This window comes from Tursiops truncatus, chromosome 5 (assembly GCF_011762595.2).
Source record: "Tursiops truncatus isolate mTurTru1 chromosome 5, mTurTru1.mat.Y, whole genome shotgun sequence".
Classification (NCBI taxonomy): Eukaryota; Metazoa; Chordata; class Mammalia; order Artiodactyla; family Delphinidae; genus Tursiops; species Tursiops truncatus.
In genome coordinates this window covers 108584973-108611263 of record NC_047038.1, presented here as the reverse complement: position 1 = coordinate 108611263, position 26291 = coordinate 108584973, and the positions used below count along the sequence as shown (strand labels likewise).

Genomic DNA, 26291 nt, shown 5'->3' with positions numbered 1-26291 from the left:
TTAGAAGATGGTGACAGTGGAAGCTTTACAACTAGCAAGACTTCACAAGACTTGGGAGGCTGTCCTGGCCTGGGGTTACAGGCACGTGGTTGGCCCGAGCAGAGTGGTGGGAGCTGCCTCCCGGGGTTTACTTATACGAATTTACGTTGTTCTCAACGTGTGGAAGGAAACATTTTATGAGGACAGAGGCAGTCTGTGAGCGACCTCTCTGAAAGACTGCTCTACTCCCAAGTCACTGTGTATTCTGTAACCCAGCCTTTTTTCTTTACAGCACTTATCACTAACTGAAATTAGTTTTTATTGTTTATTTTCTGTGCACCTCATTGGAATGTGAGCTCCATGAGGGAAAGGGTTTGGACTGACTTTCTCGCTCATCTCTGTATTTTTAGCACCTTGAACAAAATGAATATTTGTTGAATAAGTGAATGAATAATTAATGAAAGAATAAACCTTCCCAATTTATAAGTCCCTGTCTTATTTATCCAAACCAGCCTAGATCCACGATTTCAACAAAATCCCTTTAACAATTTCATTAACCACCCTTCCACTCTCAATTCTTTTTTTTAAAGAAAAATCTTCTTTTATATCCCTTTACAGTTGCTCCTAGTTGTCTTTTTTAAAAATATATTTATTTATTTATTTGGCTGCGCCAGGTCCTGGTTGCAGCACGTGGGCTCTTGTGTTGCGGCACGTGGGCTCTTGTGTTGCGGCACACGGCCTTCTCTCTAGTTGTGGTGGGCGGGCTCCAGAGCATGTGGGCTCAGTAGTTGTAGCACACAGGCTTAGTTGCCCCAGGGCATGTGGGATCTTAGTTCCCTGACCAGGGATCTAACCTGCATCCCCTGCATTGAAAGGTGGATTCTTAACCACTGGACCACCAGGGAAGTCTCTCAATCTTTTTTTATATATTCCACCATACTCTCATGGCCAAACCCCATCTCTTTCCACATGTATAATTACACACACACACACACACACACACACACACGTACACTCCTTCTCTATTCAACTTTTTTCTACATCTACTCTCCCACTATTGAGAACAGAGAAAAACATGTAAAGGAAATAATAATTTATATATTATTGAGCATCAATTAAGCACCTATCATTATGTCAGGTATTTCCACAAATATTACCTCACTTTTGGCAAAAACCCTCATAATCTTGTTGCCCTTCCACCTCATTCATGCACATTTACTTACACCAGTCCCCAGGCTAACCTTCCATTCTCTAACCACAGACAAGGGAGTATTGTTTCCTGCTGTCCAGCGCTTTATCTATCCATGTTCTGGATTTTGTTCCTTTCCTTTTCCTCATAGAGCTTGGCAGTCTATTTCATGCTTTCTTTCTCCTATGTTTCATGTGCTTCTCTCTTTTTGGATCTTTCCAATTAACACAATTACCTACCCATTTAAAAAAAACATCTCCCTCAGAGTGACTGGTAATGGGTACAGGGTTTCTTTCTGTGGTGACAAAATGTTGTAAAATTAGATTGTGGTGATGCTTGTAGAACTCCATGAATAAACTAAAACTACTGTATTGTATACTTCAAGTGGGTGAATTGTATCATATGTGAACTATATCTCAATAAAGCAGTGAGAAGTTTTCCCTTCCATTATTTCCTTTCCTCACTGTGTTTACTTGTTCACCTCCCATTCACAGCACAGTCCTCTACCATCTAAGCGTCCTTCTCTAATGACTCTTAGAATAATACAATGAGGACTTTTCACTTCTTATTTGTGCAGCCTTCTTTCAGACAGATTCTAAAACACACATATGGTTATGTCACCAACCTACAACCTTCAATCCACTGTCTTAAAATGCAGTTAAAATTACTTTCCATGGCATTAAAATTACTTTTTCTGGCTCCTGTCTACGTGCTTCCCCTTATCACTTTTGGCTCATTCCACAAACATAATCTCCAGCCATGATCTCTTTCACACATTGTGCAGGAGGCTCATACAGTTTCTTCTGTGTAGCTATCCTTTGCTCACAACTCTATCCAATGTTCTTATTCACCCTTCAATCTACAGCTCCGGCCTCTCACTTCCCAAAAAACATGGCTGAATTCTGGCAGTCTAGGTTTAGTGCCTATTCGCCACGCTTGTGCATGCACGCAGTGTACTTATCTCTACACTGAATTTATCACAGTATCATAACTGTTTACTTATCCATATTTCCCCACTAGACAATGAACTCTACCTGATGAGGGCAGGGACTTGCCTTTCAACTCTTTAACCTTATTACATAATTTAGGTTTAGTAAAAGGTTGTTGAAAAAAATTAATGACCTATTCTTGTTTTCTGTTTTCTCCTTGCCTCACTTTACAATGAATTCTGTATGAATCTTCTAAAAAACAATCTTTAATAACTTCGTCAGTGTTAACACTTTATGATTCTTTCTATGATGCAATCGGTAATTCATATTCTTCTTTTTTTTTTTTTTTTTTGCGGTACGCAGGCCTCTCACTGTTGTGGCCTCTCCCGTTGCGGAGCACAGGCTACGGACACGCAGGCCCAGTGGCCATGGCTCACGGGCCCAGCCGCTCCGCAGCATGTGGGATCTTCCCAGACCGGGGCACGAACCCGTGTCCCCTGCATCGGCAGGCGGACTCTCAACCACTGCGCCACCAGGGAAGCCCACATATTCTTTTTTATAGTTGTGTTTTCTAACCCACGGGTTTAACAGGGAACAACATAAGGGAAGGAACTAACACTTGCTGAGTACTTATGATGGGATAGGTACCATGGCAGGCCTTTTCATGTATTATACAACAGTTAATTCTCCATGAGGTGGGCGTTATCATAGCAATTCCATATACGGAATCTCAGGAAGAGCTAAGTCACACCACTAGTTGGCACTGGAGCCAGGAATCAAATCCACATTTGTTTGTTTGTTTATTCTACTGTATCACACTGCATTGTGTCACAAAATTCAGCACTATAATAAGGAATGGCTATGATAAAAGATCATATTTGTTTCAATAACATTCAGAAAGCAAATATGTATACTTATATGAATAATGCTAATGTATATTAATGAATTAATGCTAATAATGCTAAAGTAATGAACTGATATAGTCTTTCAAGAACACTGAGTACCCACCATACACCATAGGCCATGTTTTTTGAGTGAATGCTGAATCTAATATATAATACATGTTTATATAACATATAATATAAAAATATATTAAGGGGTGGGACTTCCCTGGTGGCGCAGTGGTTAAAAATCTGCCTGCCAACACAGGGGACGTGAGTTCGATCCCTGGTCCGGGAAGATCCCACATGCCGCAGGACAACTAAGCCCATGTGCCATAACTGAGCCTGTGATCTAGAGCCTGCGAGCCACAACTACTGAGCCCATGCACCGCAATTACTGAAGCATGTCTAGAGTCTGTGCTCTGCAACAAGAGAAGCCACTGCAATGACAAGCCCGTGCAACTGCAATGAAGAGTAGCCCCCGCTCGCCACAACTAGAGAAAGCCTGCGTGGAGCAAGGAAGACCCAGTGCAGTCAAAAAAAAAAAAAAAAAATTAGGGTGCAATGAGTTGGAAAGCTCTCCAGTTAAAGTTTAATTTGCTAATAATTAACCACTTGGAGATGTGGGGAAGAAAAGAAACTTACAGCAAAAGTTTTAAATAGTCTTTAGCAAATGCTGATCATGAAAAATAAATACTGAAAACTTATTTGGCATGGCAGTTCCTCAAAAAGTTAAACATAGAATTACCATATAATCCATCAATTCTACTTCTGAGTATATACCCCAAAGACTTGAAAGCAGGGCCTTAAACAGGTATTAATATACCCATGTTCATAGCAGTATTGTTCACAATAGCTAAAAAGTGGAAACAACCCAAAATATCCATTGACAGATGAATGGATAAACAAAATGTGGTATATACATACGATGAAATATTAATCAGCCTTAAAAAGGAAGGAAATTCTGACCCATGCTGCAACACGGATGAACCTTAATAGAATAAGCCAGATACAAAAGGACAAATATTGTATAATTCCACTTATCTGAGGTACCTAGAATAGTCAAATTCCTAGAGACAGTAGAATGGTGGTTGTCAAGGCCTGAGGGCAGGGAGGAATGAGGAGTTACTGTATAATGCATACAGAGTTTCAGTTTGGGAAAGACAAAAATTCTGGAGATGGACGGTAGCGATGGTTGCATAACAACATGGATATACTTAATGCCACTGAATTATACCTCAAAAGAGGTTAACATCGTAAATTGTATATTTATTTACCACAATAAAAACCAATATTTGAAGTCATAACATGTTACTTTAAGTGAAAGAAAAAATATAATTTGGTTTACACATGTATGTCAACTACATATCTAATGTCTAAATGGACTATGCCCAATTTCAAATATTCTACCAAGTTAATTTAACAAACATTTATTGTCCCGTTGTCTGACCACCTGCCCAGAATCTGGATTTCGAAAATTTGGTAACCAAAGATACACAACAGTCTTCTACTTTCCCCTGTCCAATGCGGTATCCACTAGCCATATGTGGCTGTCTAAATTAACTAAAATTAAACATTCAGTTCCTCGGTCACATTAGCCACATTTCAAATGCACAATGGCCACCTGTGACTAGTGGCTACTGTATTGGGCAGTGCAGATACAATGAACATTTCCATTACTACAGAAAGTTCTATTGGACAGTGCTCTTTTAGCTTGTACTGTAAACAGTATATGGTAAACTGCTTTGGTAAATCGTTGATGTGTGTGAGAAGCAGGGTGGGTCAATCCAGAGTAAAAACAAAGAGCCAATTATACTGACTGATCTATAGAGGAAACATCCAGCTGATGGAATGTTTCACTTTTTAACTAGCAGCATCACACAGATACAGAGAGCCAACCTTTATCAACCACATGTTGCATAAATTTTAATGACGGGAAAAGTATCACTGTATCGACTTGGACACACCAACAGACAAGCCTTAAAAAAAAAATAGGGGGCTTCCCTGGTGGCACAGGGGTTGAGAGTCCGCCTGCTGATGCAGGGGACACGGGTTTGTGCTCCAGTCCGGGAGGATCCCACATGCCGCGGAGTGGCTGGGCCCGTGAGCCATGGCCGCTGAGCCTGAGCGTCCGGAGCCTGTGCTCCGCAATGGGAGAGGCCCCAACAGTGAGAGGCCCGCGTACCGCAAAAAAAAAATAGGATCCCACATTGGGAGAAATGGTATTAAGTACATTTTCATAGCAACTCTACAAAATATTATGGAATTTCAAAATTAAAACTACACAGATTTTATAGCAACATAAAATAATATATGCTGGTATGTTAAGCAAAACAGGACATGACAAAATCAAATCTATATTGATTCCATGCATATAATAGCTAAGTAGAGATAGGGATAATTACTACAAGGGAACCCAAAAAAACAGAACCAGGTGGTATATCTGAAAAGTAATTACGGACATTAATAGAACCACTGTTCAAATACTGTTAAAACAATAAAAAAGAAAGTAAATGGGCCTATTCAATTCTATTCTAACAATGAAGTTATGTAACACCGTTTGCATGTTTGCTCCAACCTCAATTTCATACATGGAGCTTATGCATATTTTGTGTCACGCAGTCAGTTGTTGCTCTGATAAAATAAAATGCCCCCTGAAAGGAACATTTTCAAAGAACTGAAAAACTGGAAGAGTCTTTTAGAGTTCACCTGATCCAGTTCTAAAATAAAGTGAAACACTGCAATTCAAAACCTGTGCAATTTAAGATAAATGTGCATCGAGTGCATAGTGCTTTTGTTTGTGTATTAACCTTCTTTATCTAGCACATAAACCAGGTGATAATCGATGTTAGCAAATATATTTAAATACGTACTTTCATATACTGTCAACGTGATCAGGTCATAAATAGAGTTATAAAGAAATACATCAAGTGACAGTGAAAAACGACAAATCTTACTGCAAACGATGTTCCCTTTCCAGTGATATACAACTTTCCCTATGAATCAAAACTCCCTGGTTTCTTTAATAAAGTTCTCTTCTAAAATAGTACAGATGTGTAAGGTGTTGTCTGTTCAATTCCATGAACATACATACATCTTTGTATATGATGTATGTTAGCAGGAGGATGTATAATTAAAATACTTTAAAAAAAAAAGCAAGGCTATATGCAGTTTTTCGTGAATACTGTATTTGTCAAAACCATGTTTTGAGGGTTTTACTTAAGAAAATCAATGACAAAGATAAAACAAGTCTCAGTAACATCCAACACCAAGTTTGATGATGTAGGAAAGTTATAGATTTCATTCTTACTATTAACTTCTATATGGTTATACATGGACTTATGTATCATATATAAATATGTGTTTTATCACATTTAAATAGATTTATGCTTATAATCTTATTTCTTTAATGAATTATTATTTTCCTAGTTCTTTAAATTAGTGAGTAGCCTTCAAAGTTATAAAAATTAGAAATATGATTATTGATCCCTTAATGGGTTCAAATTGAAAAAGCTCTCATTTTATATTGAGTCGAACATTTTGTTGGAGGGAAGTTCTGGGTTCAAGTCCCAGCTAGGTCACTAACTTAAAGGTTATCCATCCTGCTTAAGGGCACTTTACCCATCTGGTTTCAGTTTCATTATCAGTAAAATGAAAGCATGGGGAAGATGAGATCTAATAGCTTCTGGCCTACAGATACCTGTTAGACCCAGTCAGATAACTTACCTCTCTCAATACAGGATCAGTTATTGAATTCAGATTGACAGCTCCTTCATAGGTCAGGTAATAGAACACATTGAGGGCTCGAACAGCCTCCGGCCCTTGCTGTTTATAGCCAAAAATGAGATCAATCCACTGGTGAAGCTGGCAGGAAACAAATTCACTCTCCAGAGCCTGAAAAAAAAGGTGTAGATCTTATTATTATGCTGAATTCTATTTTTAAAATATATAGAGAAATTTAGAACAAGCAGTAAAGTTTACCTCTAAATTGACTGTGAACAGACTTATTCTGATGTCCTATTTTCCACCAGAATTTGTCCTCTATTTTTATAGAGACTTTGCAGCACTTGTCACACTGAATTACAATCAATTGCCTAGATTTCAGTATTAGTCTACTTGTACTGTAAGCACTGTGAGGACCAGGACTGGGTCTATCTTGGTCACGTTTGTAACTCAGGGCCTGACAGGTACTCAACTTAACGTTTCAGAGAAAGGAGGTCATACAATGTAAATGTTACTTTGGGATAGCAAATGTGAAAATATTAAACATTGACTATTCACTTGAAATATTTATAATTTTTCTAGAATTACAACATTTTATTGTCTACTGTAACAACTGTAAACAAATTGTTTAGTTATTTCAACTGAGTTTTTATGTCATCAAATTAGATCTTGGGAGGGATACTTATAATTACTGAATTATTATTCTATGTACTAGTATCAAATCAGACCAAATATTTGATGCTATTAACGTAAGTGTCCAATAAATAATGAATGAACATAATCAAGTTTTCAACAGAAATGCTGGGTTCAAGATCCACTTGCAATTCATCATGACATTCCCAGTTCCAAGCACTGTACCTAAAACACAATAGGTACCAATAAATGTTTCCTGAACTTAATAATGTTAAAAATCCTAAAGAGTTTTAATGAGCAGAGACTTCTTATTTTTAGAAAAGTATTCATACTTATTTAATGTTGTTAAAAATTATTCCAATATAAAAGCTTAGCATTATGGACTAGTCTATCAATAAATAATGTTATTCAAATCACAAACTCAAACTGTGAAGCTTAATTTGAAGCATACCAAGTTGTATCAGGTAATGTATCTCACTGAAATTCTTATTTTTAGAGTCATAAGTGTATGACTGTGATGTATTTTTGGTGTGGCTTGCTGCTACGCTTTCAATATTATAAAAAGAAATCTGTTGGTTTTAAAACAAAATTGACTAACTTCTATAGCAAGCAACCAATGAGATATAAATCATCTCGCGACAAAAGACGTTCCTATTAGTTCACAGGTATACACTTGTGTAGATATGTGCTTTATTAAAACAACTGCCTATGGGCTTCCCTGGTGGCGCAGTGGTGGCGAGTCCGCCTACTGATGCAGGGGATACGGGTTCGTGCCCCGTTCCGGGAGGATCCCACATGCCGCGGAGCAGCTGGGCCCGTGAGCCATGGCCGCTGAGCCTGCGCGTCCGGAGCCTGTGCTCCGCAACGGGAGAGGCCACAACAGTGAGAGGTCCGCGTACGGCAAAACAAAACAAAACAAAACAAAACAAACTGCCTATGAATAAGAAAATTGTTTATGGCTAAATTCAAATAATATATTTCCTTTAACTAATATTTAACATGGCTTCCTAATATATCATATATCATAAAGTCTAAAAAATAATTCTGTAAATAAAACTCTAGGCAATTCTCATATTCTAAAGTATACCTGAATTGAAATATGCCTAAAAAATATTTATTTAGTTTCAACTGTAAAAGTCACTGTTTAAAACATCTCTTATAAAACTCATTATATTTATAAATTTAGTAAACAGCTAAGAGAACACAAAACTGCTTCATATTTTATTTGAAGTAAGAAGAGAAGGGCTTGTAATAACTTTCAGGAAAGTCCTATTTTAAGCACATGGATTTAAAATTGATCTGAAAATCCAGGAACTATTAGTGCAAGTTGCACACAAAAAATGATATGTTTGTTTCATTAACTTAGGTCTTGGGTAGTGATGGGGTGAGGGGGTGGGGCTGGAGGACATGTTACAGAGACACATAAAAACAGCAATTGTCTTAATTTGTGAGCAGCGCACTCTACACAAAAGCCCTAAATATGTTCAAATTAGAGCAAGCTGCTTGATTGTCACTGCAGTCTCATGTCACATTAATGCATGACAAACATTAAACCATACACTTAAATGGCAATTTATATCATTTAAATGTTTACTGCCAGACTAGCTCATCACTCATTTAAATGTGACTTTCTGACAGCTAATTTCAGTTAATTTTCTCCAATTCACTTAATTAGAACTTTCAATCAGGGAAGGACCTATACATATCTTTGAGCTTATGTCCTTTTTAGTTGTTCAAAATCTGAGTTAATAAACAGCTGAAAAGCTCTACTATAATAGATTAGCATGTAATATCTCTGAGTCTACAAAAATGTGTGACTATATGAAGCAAACTCACAGTATATACTCTAAGAAAGAACCTACACTCATTTATGTAAATAATACTCTCGCCAGTAGTTTAAATAAAAAATGTTAGTTCATATACACACACACTATTGAAATGATAAAAAGAAACCCCGCATCTAAGCTAATTAAAAATTAATGATTTCAAAATTGTTTAATAAGATAAAACAGTCAGGAGTCTCCTGAGTGTCCGTGGTATTGTGATTTGAGACTATAAAATTCCAGAAGGCTCAGCAAATGACAAAGTACAAATGAATTTTCTCAATATTAAAGCTCTAAAACCCAGGGCAATTTTATTTTATGTGTCATCAAAGAATTGTGTCTTCCTAATGTTGATTACTTCTTTATGCACATTCAAAATGGTGAAGTTTGTTAGATTTAGATGCTTAAACCTTTACATCTTGACACCACATCAAAATGTTAAGCAAAAATGCTGAAATGACAGACACGATGCTCACATTATGCCACAAGCACGCGTGCAGAAGTCACCATAGTGCCATGGTTCATCCCTCCCCTTACCCTGTTACACTTGGTCAGGCCTTAAGGGGTTGACCAGTAATTCACCCAATTATTGGCAAAATCTCTTCCAGAGGTTGATAAACAAGTTACTTTAAGGAATAAACTTTAAATACATTTAAAAAAATAAACTAAAAATCTCAGCAGTCTTCAATCATTTCTTGCAATATATCATAGCTTTAAAAAGGGACCCACAAGAACAACTGCCATGGATATACAGGAATTTCCAAAAGTTTAAAAATCATTTAATACCAAGTCAGTTCAGGACTTTAACATCCTTTTGATACCAGTGAATGGCAATTGCCTAACCAAAAGTATATATATGACAATAAACAAATGCACTTATTAAGGACTTGACTGAAGAGGTAAGAAGAAGCTGGAGGAAATTACTGAGGGTAAAAAATACAAATAATTCAAAATGGAAAACCCTGGAAATACACTTTATAACTTCTGTTTTTGAGATTCAAAAACATAAATTAAAAATTCTTTAATTCCCCTTTCATATGTTAAGATTTTTAAAAATACTCTTTATATAAATACTTATTTATATGCACATTTTCAGTCACAAAAAAATAAAAACATGCCAGTGGAATGCTAAGCATCTGAGATTTTTCAAAGCCTTTAGGACAGACAGTCCTCATTAGGACTGGAGTTAAATATGGTTTGCAGCTAGGGGATAGAAACATTCTTCCCATGCTGCTATCAAACCTAACCAATCAATTGCTAGTACTCCCCTAGCAAGCTAGATACATCATTTACATCCAATGTGTGCTCTGAGTAAAATTTGTAAAAAAGAAAATCCACTAAAATGTCCAACACAATACAATAATATTCAACTCATCTGAGTTATTATAAAATAAATCAGTGACTAACATTCAATTGTTAAGGTTCAAATAAGACTATGAAAAGACAATCATATGAAGCCTCACACGAATTGTCAATCCAATCCAGGGGGACTCATATTAGTCTTGACAAACTGTCTTGGGGCTGATATCTGTATTTTTAATGAGATCTATTAAGCAGAGACTAAAACACTTGAGATATGCTAAAAAGTAGAGTATACAGATGTCAAATACACACACTTATTAGTAACTTTCATTTGTTTGGCCCACATGCAGAACATCAACAACTTAAAGGTTTAATATTATAAAGAAAATAGTAAATTATTCATAAATAACTCATTTGTGTAGCCCTGTGTCAGAAATAATTATAACATATATGAATATGTGTCTAACAATAAATCTCACTGAAAGATCGCAATCTACGTCCTCCTGAAACTAACCCATTAAGGAAATGAATTATTTACTGATAAAAAATGTTATATAAAATTATTGTTGCCTCTTATAGTGGAGTCAAATAATATGATAACATGTAGAAATCGTTTGCTTTTTCCAAGAAATTCTAAGCTATTTGAGAATAAAAATTGTAAAATAAAAAGCATTAATCATGTGTTCAGTAATCTATGCATGCCTTAGAAATACTCTAGCAATTTCCTTTTATCTTCAAAAAATCATATTTCCTCTAATGTAAAAGCTACGTAAAATCAAGAAAACTAATTTCAATTAACAAAAGAAATTATTAGATAATTGTTTACCTCAAGACCAGGAAACCTTAATTGTGTATTATTTGTGTTTCTCATACTTGTAATTCCCAGATTGATGCTAATATTTAGTTACACTTTTGCTAAATCTTCTCATACCATGCCATTTAAAAAAAGCAACTAAATAAAAGCTATCGATATCTATAGGATAAATAATTTTTATAAAAAATCAAATAAATAAATCAAATATTATTTACAAACTTTTAAGTACAGAAGTACAGAAATAATTTAAGTACAAAATAATTTAAGTACAGAAATAATTATATAACCAGAAAGAAATAGGCTTGTGCAGCCCAGATACACATATCTGCACCCCATACTACTACTTCCATTCCCAGGCTTTGAGAAGGCCCAGTTCAATTCCAAGGTACAAAATGCCATAGCTATAAGCTTCAAATAAGAAAAATCACTGACGAACCCTCTTGACTTGATATGCATTTAATTATAAGATGTATTTAAACATATTTTAATGGAAGAAAGTATAAAAATTAGTTTTATAACTTTTTGTACATATAATTAAGAGTCTTAATTCATTTGAGTGTATATAGTAATAAGTTTCAAAGGAGTTAATGTTTGGATTGGCAAAAATGTTATATACAACATTATAAACTTGGAATTTTAAGTATTTTTCATTTTAAAAACATGTAATAAGGCCTTCTTATAACACACACACACACACACACACACACACACACACAGATTTAAAATGAACTGGTCTGTTATGTTTGCATGTGCTGGATTTCAAACACTAGTGGTAATGTTTCCTTAACATTGATATATGACCTTTGTAATTTACATTGAAGAAAGCTGTTTTTTTCAGCCTAATTAGAACTGTTTCAAATTTTCCTGCTAAATATATGATATAAAGTCCTTTCAACTTTTTTATTCTAGAGTTTCTTTCCATGTCAACTTTGTTCCAATCAAAATATGCTTTGAATTAAATGATTTTGATTGAATATGTGGATCACATTTCACTTCTAAGATTTAAAGTCCAAAAAGGAAAAGTTTAGCCTGTTCAAACAAAGCAAAAGCAGCCACTTTGCGGAAAGCTATTCACATTTAAGGAGACTGACAAATTGTTTGTGTGCACCATTAGGTCTAGTTTCTGCAATAGTTGCCAGATTTCCTGTCCCCCTAATAAGATACATTAACTCCTTAAATGCTGGCTCTGAATTTGTGATGAATCCAAGTAACCTCAGCAAATTTTTAATTTACCTATAATTTCCTTTTTTGAAATAGATTGAAAAAATAGAAAAGAAAAATTGCTGTTATATCAAATTCTTTGAGAAACAAAGGTAAGAGAAAAATCAACTCCTTTTTCATATTGGACAGATACAAATTCAAAATGTAAATATGCTTTCCAAATGGGATTTTTCCAGATGTGACAAATCCACATTAATCCCCATTTTTTTTTAAAAAATGCATTAGTTAACCTATTTAAGGATTACTTGTTCAGGTGAAACACAACAGTGAAAATACTGAAGTAGTTCATGAACTATAATCTACTAACATGAGCTTAACATTCTCCCACACTAATTACAAATACATCACAAAAATGCTTCTGAATTCAGATATTTACCTTAATATAAACATAGAACAAGAATGTTAAACAAATTTTATATTATTTACAAAGAAAAGTTTAACTTTGGGGGCTTAAAAAAAAGTTTAACTATGTGTGAAGCTGTGACATTAAGAACAATAATTCATGAATGTCAAGGGGGATAAAAAGGAGGATCAAGTATTTAGGAAAAAATTGTGGGATGCTAAGAATAAAAATTTTATCTGACAGTTTAAAAAAATGAAATTTAGTCAACAACACACTGAAGTACGGGCTGAAAGGCAGATAGAGAAATCACTCAAGGAGTTCTGTACTTCTAAACTGCCCTTGAAACTGTTGGGCAGAAGAGAGATTTTAGAGCCAGCAGCACACTGTTCATTTCTACATTTATACTATTACTAAAGAAAAGTGTGAGCTAGTATCATATCTTGATAATAACCATCAAGCACTCGTGCATCTTTTGGCAGGAGACTCATTCTGTCTACGATTGTTATTGTGTAGTTTTAAATGGAGTAGTCAACCAGCTGTTATATATTTTACACACTGAAGGCCATGTTTCCTTTGAAATTCATAGTTTTAATCTCAACTGAAGTCTGTATTTCTGTGTGCCAAGATCAAAAGGATTAGGCAAACTTGCACGATTACCCTCCTTTTCAGAGAGATGATTTTTTTCTAATGTTTAAAATAGTCCTACATGCTGACATTTTATCCAACTATTTTCTTTAGAGCTACAGAACATTAAAACATTTAATTAACATTTCAACCTTAGGTCACTCTTAATCTAAAATCTAGGAATTCACAATATACAGATATGTTAAACTAGTTATAGTGTAACACACATAGGGAGATGGAGCTTTTAAAAAAAAATCTAATAAGGAACGATAGAGAACAACTATAATTAAAGGATAGATATGATGCATATGCATCAAGATAAAATAAATTTAACAAAAGAGAAGTAAGACAATGCAAAAATAAGGATAGGAAGCACATAAAAATTATGCCATGAAATTCTATAGACTTGTTAGAGGTGTGCCATGTATTTGACATTAAGCTTTCTAGCAGGCAACATAAAGAAACACGAACACTTACAAGAGTCAAAAGTGACTATAATGTAAAAACAAACCAGATGGCCTAGAAAAACACATTATTTCTATTCCTAAGATAAGAAATTCCTCCCTTGGCAATATGATGGAATCCAGGTATGTGACTCTCGGAGGGACTGACTTAATCCTGGGATAGATTTAGAGTATGGACAAATGAAGAGACTACATATTCTTCAGGCAATCCTGCATAAACATTATTTCTCTTAGGTGAGGCTTGGAAAGGTAAATTCTAGATTACGTTCCATGACAAGTACCTGCAATGCAGCCATTTTATTTTGTCCGTAAATGTAGAGCCACATGCTTCAACAACAGCTAAACTGAGTCACAGGACTAATAATCTCTTAAAAATGTGAAAGGAAAGACACAAACAAGACTCTATGGAAGGCAAGCTCACGTTCACTTGGAAGGGGGAGTGGTCTTCCCTAAGACAGATTCAAGATTTTCCTCAGAAAGAAATTCTGGATAAACTTTCCCACATAGATAAATGGCAAGAGAAGCCTCCAAATGCCAATCATGATGTCCAAATACACACAGATGTTAAAAGGTTTTAAACCACGGTACTAAATGATCAACCCTTTAAAAAGAATTAGTAAAGTATCCCTAGAAAATTAATTTTGAGCATTGTAAACTGCTGTTATGCTCTCTGAGATAAAGTATTTATAAAAAATATATGCTTAAGTAAATAAAATACTAATCTAAAATTCTTAGTTATCTGCCTAGGTATATAAAAAAAGAACAGGTTTCCTCTTCAACAACCGTAGAAAAATGTATTAATTTGCTGTATGAACTTCTGGAAGTTTTAATTTTATAGTCAGTTATTAAAAGAAGGAAAACAAACCCCCCAAAATTTAACCCCTTCCCATTTGCTTATCCACATAGATCTGATAAATACTAGCAGTCTCTTGCCTTTGAAGATGCCCAGACCAGAATCCCTACTTATTGCCAGATGTAGTTTAATCCCACAGGGACTCCAGATAAAAACAAGGAGCTGTCTTCATGGCACCAATGATTCTCTGGACTGACTGCCACAAATTTACGTTGGCAAATCAAAATCCTTGGCAAAACAGAACACTTATTATATCACCACTTCCAAGAATAACCAATAAAGAAAAACTTGAACTAAAGAATATGAATGCAAATGTTGAATATGCATTCATATTGTTGAACAATATGACAACAAATGTCAGTTTTAAAGTACTGACAAGTTCAGCCAGAGAATTACATCTGCACTTACTTTGTGTGCCCAACTGTATACATGTATATTACGTAGGGCTAAAAGTCTTTTTTCATTCTGCAACTTTTGATTAATATCAGCAGCTCTGTCATCCATTCAATCAACAAACCTTTATTGAGTGCTTACTGTAAGTTCTGTTCTATGCTAGATTCTAGGGCTAAGGAGATCAGATATCCCTTTGGAGAGAGGGTAGGGAGGCAAAGTCATCTCTAAGATGATTACAATAGCTTATGTGAGAGGTACTGAGAACCCCAGTCAAGAAAGAAGCAGTGGGAATGAAGAAGAGGGGACAGATTTCAGAAAGATTTAAGATATAAGTTATTACTTATACCACCAACTGATTACCAATGTGAGAGGTGAAGGATGACACCCAGATGTCAAGTTTGGACCTTGATCACACTGGATAAGGAAGAGTTTACATGGTAAAAGATTAATTCAGTTTTGAACTTAGCATTAATATTTTGAACTTTAGGGACTTGCCTGGTGGTGCAGTGGATAAGAATCCGCCTGCCAATGCAGGGGACACAGGTTTGATCCCTGGTCCGGGAAGATCCCACATGCCACGGAGCAACTAAGCCCGTGCACCACAACTACTGAGCCCGCGCTCTAGAGCCCGCGAGCCACAACTACCGAGCCTGTGTGCCTAGAGCCTGTGCTCCGCAACAAGAGAAGCCATCGCAAGGAGCAGAAGCCAGTGCACCGCAACAAAGAGTAGCCCCCGCTCACTGCAACTAGAGAAAGCCCGCACGCAGCAACTAAGACCCAACGCAGGCAAAAATAAATAAAATTAAATCTTTAAAAAAATATATTTTGAACTTTCTTTTATAGATTTGAATTAACCCTAAGCTGTTCTTGGATCTAAGTCTGATAACTATAACAGAAATTCGTATACTGCTTCAATATTAAAATATGTTCATGTTCAATACTGAGATGTCTAAGCCAAAAAATTCTGGGTAACAAAATAACCACCAGACTTTACACCAGTGATGTCCAGTAGGAATATAATGCAAGCCAAATATGGAGTTTAAAATGTTCTAGTAGCCACGTTTTTAAAAATAGGAAAAATTAATTTTAATATAGTATAATCAAAAAATTATCTAAACATATAATCAATATTAAGTTACTTTGTATTAAATCTTAGAAATCTGGTATACATTTTACACTTACAACATACAGCACATCTCAACTCAGACTAACCACATTTCAACTGATCAATAGTCACACATGACTAGTGGTTAAAACATTGGGCAGTAAAGCTTTATTCAGTTCCAAATACTGAATCTGCATTCAGATTTTTACAGTATTTTTATAAAAGATAGAATTCAGGGATTAGCAATATTTAACACTTTAAAATATACAGGTTCTCTTGCTGAAAATAGAGATAAACCTTACAAAGCACGAAACACCTGCAGCAGACTATAAAGTGACCTTTGATGCAGTTTTGAAGTGGTCATTACAATTCTCAGTGCCATGAAGAACAGCTATATCTTAGGACATGAGAGCAGAAATATAACATCTTCACTTGTTAAACAGACACAATATTCTGCAATGTATATTCTTCAGCCATTTACAAATACCTGAAGAAATGTGGCAAAATTCAAAACATGGCACTACGACTCCTCTAACAACAAAGGTAAAGGGCTAATTTTACCAATTATGATATCATCTGTAAACTCTCAATCCTTAAAAGTCTATGGTTAGAATTCTTACATACTACCTACTCAGCTGTATCGGCTATGTACTTTAAGAACTAACATATAGCCACAGACTACGATTTAGTATATGAAGCACAATGTTTGCTGAAAGTCAGATACATGAAACCTGTAGACAACACGGATGCATTCATAAACCTCATAAAAATCACCTCATTTTAGCAGCATATGAAACTAGCCTGTTTGCCCACTCTTAGAAATCCCATAACATCTATAATAACAGTCTATGATTCTCTAAATTGTAGGTCTGATTCTTTTGGAATTATCAATGTAATAATGACTAGCAAATAGGGTCAGTCTTGTTTAATTATTTTTATGTAGTTATGAATACACAGGCAATATGAGAGCAACAATCTAAACCTTTTGAGAGATTCAAGTAAATCTGTTACTTATGCTTCCTTACCTCGCTTTCACTTCTTAACTAATCTCTCGTCTTTCTATTATAGTTAGACCACCGGAAATGTTTTTGCTACGATTACCACCTCCATCTGTCTGAATCCTGTGGATGCTGATCACTTCCCCTCTCTGCATTATGGCATTTATGTCTCTAACTCTATCTTTAAGCTTCGTTGCTAACGTCCCTCCAGATTTTCTTTCTGTATTTCTGATTCTCCTTCTCACTTTTTTTTTTTTTTGCGGTACGCGGGCCTCTCACTGTTGTGGCCTCTCCCATTGCGGAGCACAGGCTCCGGACGCGCAGGCTTAGCGGCCATGGCTCACGGGCCCAGCCGCTCCGCGGCACGTGGGATCTTATTGGACCGGGGCACGAACCCGTGTCCCCTGCATCGGCAGGCAGACTCTCAACCACTGCGCCACCAGGGAAGCCCTCCTTCTCACCTTTTAATGGAAGGTCTTTTTCCTCTGTCGACATCTTCAGTGTTCGTTCTCCTCGCAACTCAGTCCCAAGCCCTTGTTTCTAATATAACTCAGACCAGATGAGCCAGATTTCAGCTATCTCAACCGACTATTATGACCATCTCCAGAGTTTCAAGTCCAAAACGTCAAATTAGACTACTTCTTTTGCTCTGCCTCAGGTAACTCAAACCTAATACATCAAAAAAATAATGAAGAACTTTTCCTCTTAAACTTGCTTTCTTGCTTGCTTTTCTGGTTATGGAAGGAGACCTTCATCCATTCAGCCAATTCAGAAATGGGGCAGTCATCTTGGCTGCTCCTTTTTCCTCTCCCTCCAAAATACTATCTACTAAGAAAATAAGCCTCCAAAGTATCTTTCAAATTCGTTCTTTCTTTTCCTTCCACTGTGACTATGTTTGGTCCCATGCTTCATTATTTCTTGGCTCAATTATTCTAACACTATGCAAACTGTTCTCTTTCTCTCTAAAATCCCCTCCCTCCATTCAATTCCCACCTAAAACCTGACCAATTCACAACTCTCCTTAAAACTTTTCAATGGTTCTCCTTTCTCTAAAGCAGTGGATATCCAACTTGAACAGCCACTAAGATCACCTGGAGGACTTGTTAAAACACAGATTGCTGGGCTTCCCCCCACAGAGTTTCTGTTTCTGTAGGTCTGGAGCTGAGCCCAAGATTTGCCTTTTTAACAAGTCCTCAGGTAAGACTGAAGCTCCTGGTCTGGCAACCACGTTTTGGGCACCACTACCCCAAAGAAAAAGCCCATCTGACTTACAAGACACTAAGGATTGCTCATATAATGTGCCTCCAGTCTTCTCCCTCCACAGGTGTCACTCACAGCTCTCTTTACACACATACTGCACGCCACCTCCTGAGTTAAGTTGAGCGTGCGTACTGTACTGTAATAACATCAAGATCTTTGTTCACACTGCTTTGTAACTCTGTAATGCCCTTTCTGTCATCTTGCTCCCTCCCTGGCAAACTACTACTCATTCTTAAAGACTAAGATCAAGAGTAGCTTCCTTGGTTAAGCCTTGCCCAACCTTCCCAAGGAAGCAACATAAGGCATTTCCTTTCGGTTTCAGAGTTAAAAATAAACAATTATAACTATGCATGGTGACAGCTGTTAACTAGACTTGTGATCATTTCACAAACATGCAAATATTGAATCATTTTGTTGTACAACTGAAGTAAGATAATGTCATATGTCAATTATATCTCAATAAAAATTAATATTAAAAAATGTATGTACACACAAACGAATAAAATATTGAATGCTTTAATGGTAGCCTGAGCTTTTCCTTAATGGTACATGCCACAAGTATTATATTTTTTGTTATGTTATATATTATCACAAGTTACATATTTATTTGTTTAGTTTCTTATTTATTATCCATCTCCCTCACTAAACAAAATGGTGCAAAAGGGTAGACACTATGCTGTCTTTCTCATTGCTATATTCCCAAAGACTAATAAGTAGTAGGCACTCACAAAATATTTGTTGAATGAATAAATAAACACATCACTTAATCTATTTCCCTAATTAGTTACTGCCATGTCTGTTTGATCTTTGTAATGACAGCCCCAAAGGGCAGGTGTCATATTCTTCCAATTTTGTGATCACAGACCCAATTACCCAGCAGGCCCCTAAAAATGTCTGTTGAATGAATGAATGGCATTTAAGAAATTCTTGTGATTTAGCACAATTCAGCATCTATGCTGAGGGACTATGTTCTTAAAGCATTGTATAAGAAGCATGAAATTGACCATAGAAACTTTATCCAGTTGATACTGTGCTAATTTGGCAGAGTTTTAGAAAATGTGAAGAATTTCTGTGATTACTAGTCATTACAAATGATTTGTCTACAGTTTGCTAACCATACAATCAAATTTAGGGTAGGCTGATTACATGGAAAGAAGAAAAAGTGAAGTGGATATTACAGTATCATCTTTCATATTTTATTTTCTCTTGAACAATGTCAGGAAGATGGATGCAAATAAAGTCATTCATAACCTTGACAAAGCCTCTAGAAAGACCACGTATTATGCAAGGAAAATGCATCTGAAGGTCAACCTGGAAGAAATTCACTGACCAACTAAACAACACTATAATAACAGGAACATCGGCACTTAACGTTTAGTGACTGCGTATAATTTGCCCGGTTTTATGCCAAATGTCTTACATGGATTATTTTCTTTAATCTTCACAGTAATCTTATGAGATAAGCACTATATTTAAAAAAAATTGTTTTACAAATGAGGCTAAGAATGCTAAGTAAATAGACTAATATCACACAGCTAGTAAATGTCAGAACCCAAATCTGACTCCTGAAGCCATGTCAGTACACATCTTTTTGAAAAATTCTGAAATAGAATGGTATATGCCAAAGCTGCATTATGAAACTTCTAAAAATATGAAACCATTTCATACCAAGAATTATTTTTAATGGGTTTCACATATACCATTTGGTGACACTATTATTAAGTATTGCTGAGTATACACTAAATCTGATGTGCCATGTCAACCCCAAGGCTTTATTTATAGATTTTATTGTTCTTTCAACTGGTTTTCACTTTTACACCTGCCTTTCAAAACTAACACTTTTACCTTGTATTATAGTTTATTTTTCTACCTTGCTCACTAGTAGCTGAATTCCTGGAAGGCAGAGATTATATCTCATTCTTGGAACTGAGCACACAGTAAATACTCAATAAATATTTATAGGGCTTCCCTGGTGGCGCAGTGGTTGAGAGTCTGCCTGCCGATGCAGGGGACACAGGTTCGTGCCCCGGTCCGGGAAGATCCCACATGCTGCAGAGCGGCTGCGCCCGTGAACCATGGCCGCTGAGCCTGCACGTCCGGAGCCTGTGCTCCGCAACGGGAGAGGCCACAACAGTGAGAGGCCCGCGTACCGCAAAAAAAAAAAAAAAAAAAAAAAATTATAGAGCTAAATAAGAAATTATATTCTAGGCCTCTTTTTCACTAATTGAACTGTATATTCATTAGGAGATTTTAAAAACTGAATTTAAAAAATCAGCCTTTAGAGCAAGACAGAGAATACCAACATATTTGTTAATTGCTAAGTCCAAAGACCCTCAATAAAGAAGCAATCCATTAAACTTCTTTGCTCTGAGAATTAACAATAAGAGTTCATTCTGCTAAACATTAGCAACTTAAAACATGTGATTTCATATATTTTAATGTGTATCATATTTTGTTTTGACACATAAACTATTTGATTTCTTTAAATCAAACTACCGTGCAAAAAGAAAGGAGAAAATTTCTATTTCCTATTTAAATAAACACTTTCAATTAACTACCAAATTCAATACGTTTTTGTTAATTTTTAGAAAATGTTTTAAATACTTTCATGCAATAACACTGTCTCAAACTATCTAATCAGGGCACTGACTACACATTTTCCTTTTATTTTTCAAGAAGTATATATAGCACAGGGACTTCCCTGGTGGCGCAGTGGTTAAGAATCTGCCTGCTAATGCAGGGAACACAAGTTCGAGCCCTGGCCTGGGAAGATCCCACATGCTGGGGAGCAACTAAGCCCATGTGCCACAACTACTGAGCCTGCGCTCTAGAGCCCACGAGCCACAGCTACTGAAGCCCGTGTGCCTAGAGCCTGTGCTCTGCAACAAGAGAAAGCCCGTGCACAACAATGAAGACCCAGTGCAGCCAAAAATAAATAAATAAATTAGAAAAAAAAAGTATAGCACAAATACTATTTGTCTATGTGATTTTAGTATCTCTTAAATGTGCCACTTGGCAAACACTTTTAAATTAAACTACAATAATAAAAATGTCAAACATCAAACTGTTTTGAGACTTTTTTTAAGCTTTCCAGGTGACCTTTTCTATAAGCTGGTAAGACACACTAGAGTACTATAAAACCAGAGTTGGAACCACTACCTTTATTATGTTAGGAGAATTGGATCGAGACATAGATGCATTCATTCTGAAAGACCATCATTTTCCTCCCTTGTTCAAAATTATAACTCTTCTTTGTAGAATGTCTACAGTTTCAGTTAAATTCAACTCAAAGGATGCAGTTATAAGGTCAGAATCTATCAAAATTTTTCTTAAATATGTAGGTGAAAAGACAAACAGCAAGGCAAGAGTTAATTGAAACATTCCTCTTTAGAGCAACTGCATTGACGAGTGGGGGCTGGTGGATGGCGGGAGGAGGGAGCAAGGCAGAGAGATCCAGAGTTAATCAGGGAGCAAATCCAAAGCCAGGCATGGATAGGCCTCACTAATGAGTCTCAAGTACCCTGCAGTGGTTTTCAAACTTAACTGGCTTCAAACGATGCCACCCCATGACAGAATGCAGCTAGCCATAAGAGGAGGGTGATTAGAATAAATGACTGGAGTAATTAACTCTGATGTGAAACCACCTGATTGGAAAAGAGAAGCCAAGAGCTATTTAGCTGATGGTCCTCCAGTAGAAAAAGGAAGCTTTCCCTTTCTCTTGTGTGGGTGTTCAGTTAGAACTCAACTCTTTCAAGTAGGCATTTGGTAGCACTAATGAAAAGCAGCTTTCATTCAAGGGCCTTCCCATTCATTTTGAAAGGGGAAGAAAATAAAAGCTTCAAAGTAGAACTAATTTACTTTACTCCCCTACCTCTCAGTGAATTTGGCATTAGTGAAGTCTGCATTAGTATTAATGCTAACAATCTACCTCCAAATAATGTCATCAAATACCCAAAATTGTTATTTATGAAATAACCAGATAAGAATAATTTTAAAAAATTAAAAAGTTTTCTTTCTCTAAAAATATTTTCCATCACATGTACATCTTAAATATATACAATTTTTATTTGTCAATCATACTCAATAAAGCTGGAAAAAATATTTTACACAGAAAACTTTAAATTTATAATAATCGTTGATCAGTGTTAATACTTCCTTTATAAAATCCATGGGGATCATCATTCCTATAGCAAGAGACCCCTGAGTAGGGGAGAAGGATATAAAGTACAAATGGCGTACATTTGCTTTTGAAGAGAAAACAAAAAAAGAATAATGTTAAGTCAAGGAAAGAAAGAATACATATTTTTGCAAAAAGTCAGCTTTCTTACAGTGCAAATTGAGCCAAAGAATCCACCACACTCTCTAGTCTGCTTTATTTTACAAAGAGGGGAATTACAAAGACTGGGGGAATTACTACCTGCTGTTTTACAAGTAATCATCAATTCATTGGGCCAATGTTGTTCTGTACCTGCTGAGTTAATGTTCCTAGACACACCCCTCCCCCTTAAACAGGTTCACAAGCTGCCCAGGAGCAACTATGGTGTAGTAGCACATGTAACTTAGCAAATGTTTATGCCTAAACTCGGATTTATTTGACAGCTTTACACCTTTGGGTATGATATAATTAAATGTTTTGACAGCTAAACAAAAACTGTATAAATTTAAAAGCTATTAGGAGTTCAGCATCTAGAATCAAAATTTGCTTATACCCTAAACCATTTTTAGCCATGCATTCCAATAAAAAGCACAAAGAGAGGGGCAAATATCTATCCAAATGTTTTAGCTAATTCTTTCACATTTCTCTTATGAAGAATATTCCACTTACAAATACTGCCAATGATTTTAATATCAACAAAGGGAACATAAGCAGATTTAAGACAAAGCCTAAACTTTATCTTTGGCTATTTTCTATAATTTTAGAAGCAGCAATACTAAAAAGGCACAGACTAAGATATATGTAGTGTATTATTTAAAAGCCCACTATGTGCTATTTAAAAGGATTTAAAGCAACACAAGGAAAGTGAGTGGTCCGTCAGATTCAGCCACCAGTGACTCAGGAGTTAACTTTCATTCTCCAAAGGTGCCAGGTTCCAGATTTTCACAGTACCCTGTGCTGCTGCTTGTTCCTCTGAGATTCCAATTCTCGCTTCTTGTGGAAGAGAGGAATCACAATGCCTACCTTCAGAAAAACTCACTGTTCATCATCTGAGCTCCAGAAAACGTTCCCATCAGTAGTACTATTCAAACACACAGATTAAAAACCTCAGACACTTCTCTCAAAAAACAAAACAAAACAAAACCCTATAAAGCAAAATTGTCAATTAAACTATCTTTTTTTTAAATGCAAGGCCAATTTATACCTACTATATCGCATCATAGTATCATTCTGGAAAGCACCCTCATAGAGTAATGGCTTATAGCCTAACAAAAAAGCTCAAGTTTAAACAATATCTATAGTCAGAACCACTACTGAAGCATTTGGACTCTATCAAATATATAAAAACATTTAAAATCTACTTTTCATTATGTAATGACCTGAGGGGATATTTCCTCACTAAAGGTAACAATGATCTGTTGTTTATTTTGAAAAAAATCAGTGAAATGTTTAGAAACCAGCTCACTTCTCCTGTGATGTTTATATTTCACTTTATCATCCCTGTTGGAAAGACAGTTCTGAAGGAAGAAAATACTATGAACCAAACCCTGTTTAACTTACACATGCTGATGTGAAGTAATTTAAGAAAACATATTCTAAAAAGAGCTTCTTATGTACACATTTAAAAACATAACTGCATTATCTAATTCTCTTCCTCTCACTCTTGTGAACAGGATGGATGTCTTTTTGTGTACCATATTTGGATCTACTGGAACACAGCCTGAAAGCGGATTTAATTTTTTTGAGTTTTTAAATATCTGACAGTGTATGGAGTGTGGGGATAAGGAGGTGGGGACTCAGAAGCTGACAGCTGCAATCTGGCTTTTTTTTTTTTTTTTTTTTTAATGAATGAACTTTGAGTCATCTTATAAACGCTAGTTATAAGGCTCAGTATTCCTAGCAGATGGGCAGCTGTTTGAAGACTTACTGAATTTAGACCCAAAGGGAAGTATTACCTGGTATAAAATAAGAAATTGATGTTATTTAAATACTACATATTGAAGATGTCTTCTTCTTAGGAAATATTATCTCAGTGTCTTTATTTTATTATTTCATTGTTTCTCTTTTCCATGGACAACATGTTTTGAAAAGAGTTATCAAATAGTCAAATGTTATCAGATACATTTGACAAGATGTATATATGTCTGCCAGACCTTCTGATTAGAATGAGATAACCAGTGGCACTGATCTAATTCAGCCAAAGCACAGGAACTAGAATTTAACCCGTGTTGCCTTTTTATAGGTAAGAGATCTACGCTCAAAGCATTGAGAAATTGCCGTGGCAGCTCTAGGGGTACAATGACCTTTGGTTGAGATCCGTTAAACATTAATAAACATATCATGCCTAGTAAAATATACTAATTTCATAAACCTAAGATTCCACTTGACTGTAAGATGAACCTTTATTTCATGGATTGCTAACAAATAAAAAGCTGCAAAATAATGATAGAATGCTATATGATACAGAATTTTAAAATTATACTGATTGAAAGAGCTATAAGCTAGTGGGAAGCAGCCGCATGGCACAGGGAGATCAGCTCGGTGCTCTGTGACCACCTAGAGGGGTGGGATATGGAGGGTAGGAGGGAGACGCAAGAGGGAGGAGATATGGGGATACATGTATATGTATAGCTGATTCACTTTGTATACAGCAGAAACTAACACACCATTGTAAAGCAATTATACTCCAATAAAGATGTTAAAAAAAGAGCTATCAGACTTTTGACTTAGATTTTATTAAGTACTGTACATATGTAAAAAAGAAAATATAAATGAAATTAACTGGTTATTTATAAAACGCTTCAGAGTCCAACTCTTCTGAATTACTTCCTGATTTGAAGTTGTTGAAATCTGTGTTTTTCTGCACAATACTGTTCTCACTGCCTTTAAAAGCAGTAGTGATGCAGCATCTTTTAAAAAGAATTCTCCACTATTACCTTTGGAATTTTCTTCCAAGCCTCAGACATGCATTTTACAAATTTTGATGCTGACATTTTCTTGATCTCCCTGCTTTTTTTTTTTTTCAGAGCTGTCAGTGCACTTCTCATGACTACTCTACCTCGATGCTCTTCTAACTGTGTTTATATGTCTATTAACCATGATACCTCTATCTGAACACCTCTACTATGATAACTCTATCTTAAAACTTACCAAAATACATTTTAAGATGTTTGGTGGAGCAACACTGTTTAGTAGGAGACAGCTTGGCAGTTCCTTATGAGCTAAATAACTTCTTACCATATGATCCAGCAATTGCACTCCTTGGTATGTGCCCAAATGAGTTGAAAATTTATGTCCACATGAAGACCTGTACATGAATGTTTACAGCAATTTTACTCATAATTGCTAAAAGTTGGAAGCCACCAAGATGTCCTTCAATAACTGAATAAATAAACTGTGGTATATCCATACAATGGAATATTATTCCTCAATAAAAAGAAATGAGCTATCAAGCCATGAAAAGGCATGGAGGAACCTTAAATGTATATTGCTAACTGAAGGAAGCCACTCTGAAAAGGCTACATACTGTATAACGCCAAATGTATGATATTCTGGAAAAGGAAAAACTATGGAGACAATAATAAGATAAATGATTGCCTGA

At 35.8% G+C, this 26291-nt stretch overlaps 1 protein-coding gene across 4 annotated transcripts in view; it reads right to left on the bottom strand.

The window, feature by feature from the left end:
- LRBA (LPS responsive beige-like anchor protein) overlaps nt 1-26291 on the bottom strand; it is a 727902-nt gene that overhangs the window by 64929 nt on the left and 636682 nt on the right. For all 4 annotated transcript variants that reach the window (XM_033857307.2, XM_033857305.2, XM_033857308.2 and 1 more), the window contains one exon: nt 6705-6872. In XM_033857307.2, the coding sequence (XP_033713198.1) occupies nt 6705-6872 (168 nt within the window). The remainder of the gene's footprint in view (nt 1-6704; nt 6873-26291) is intronic.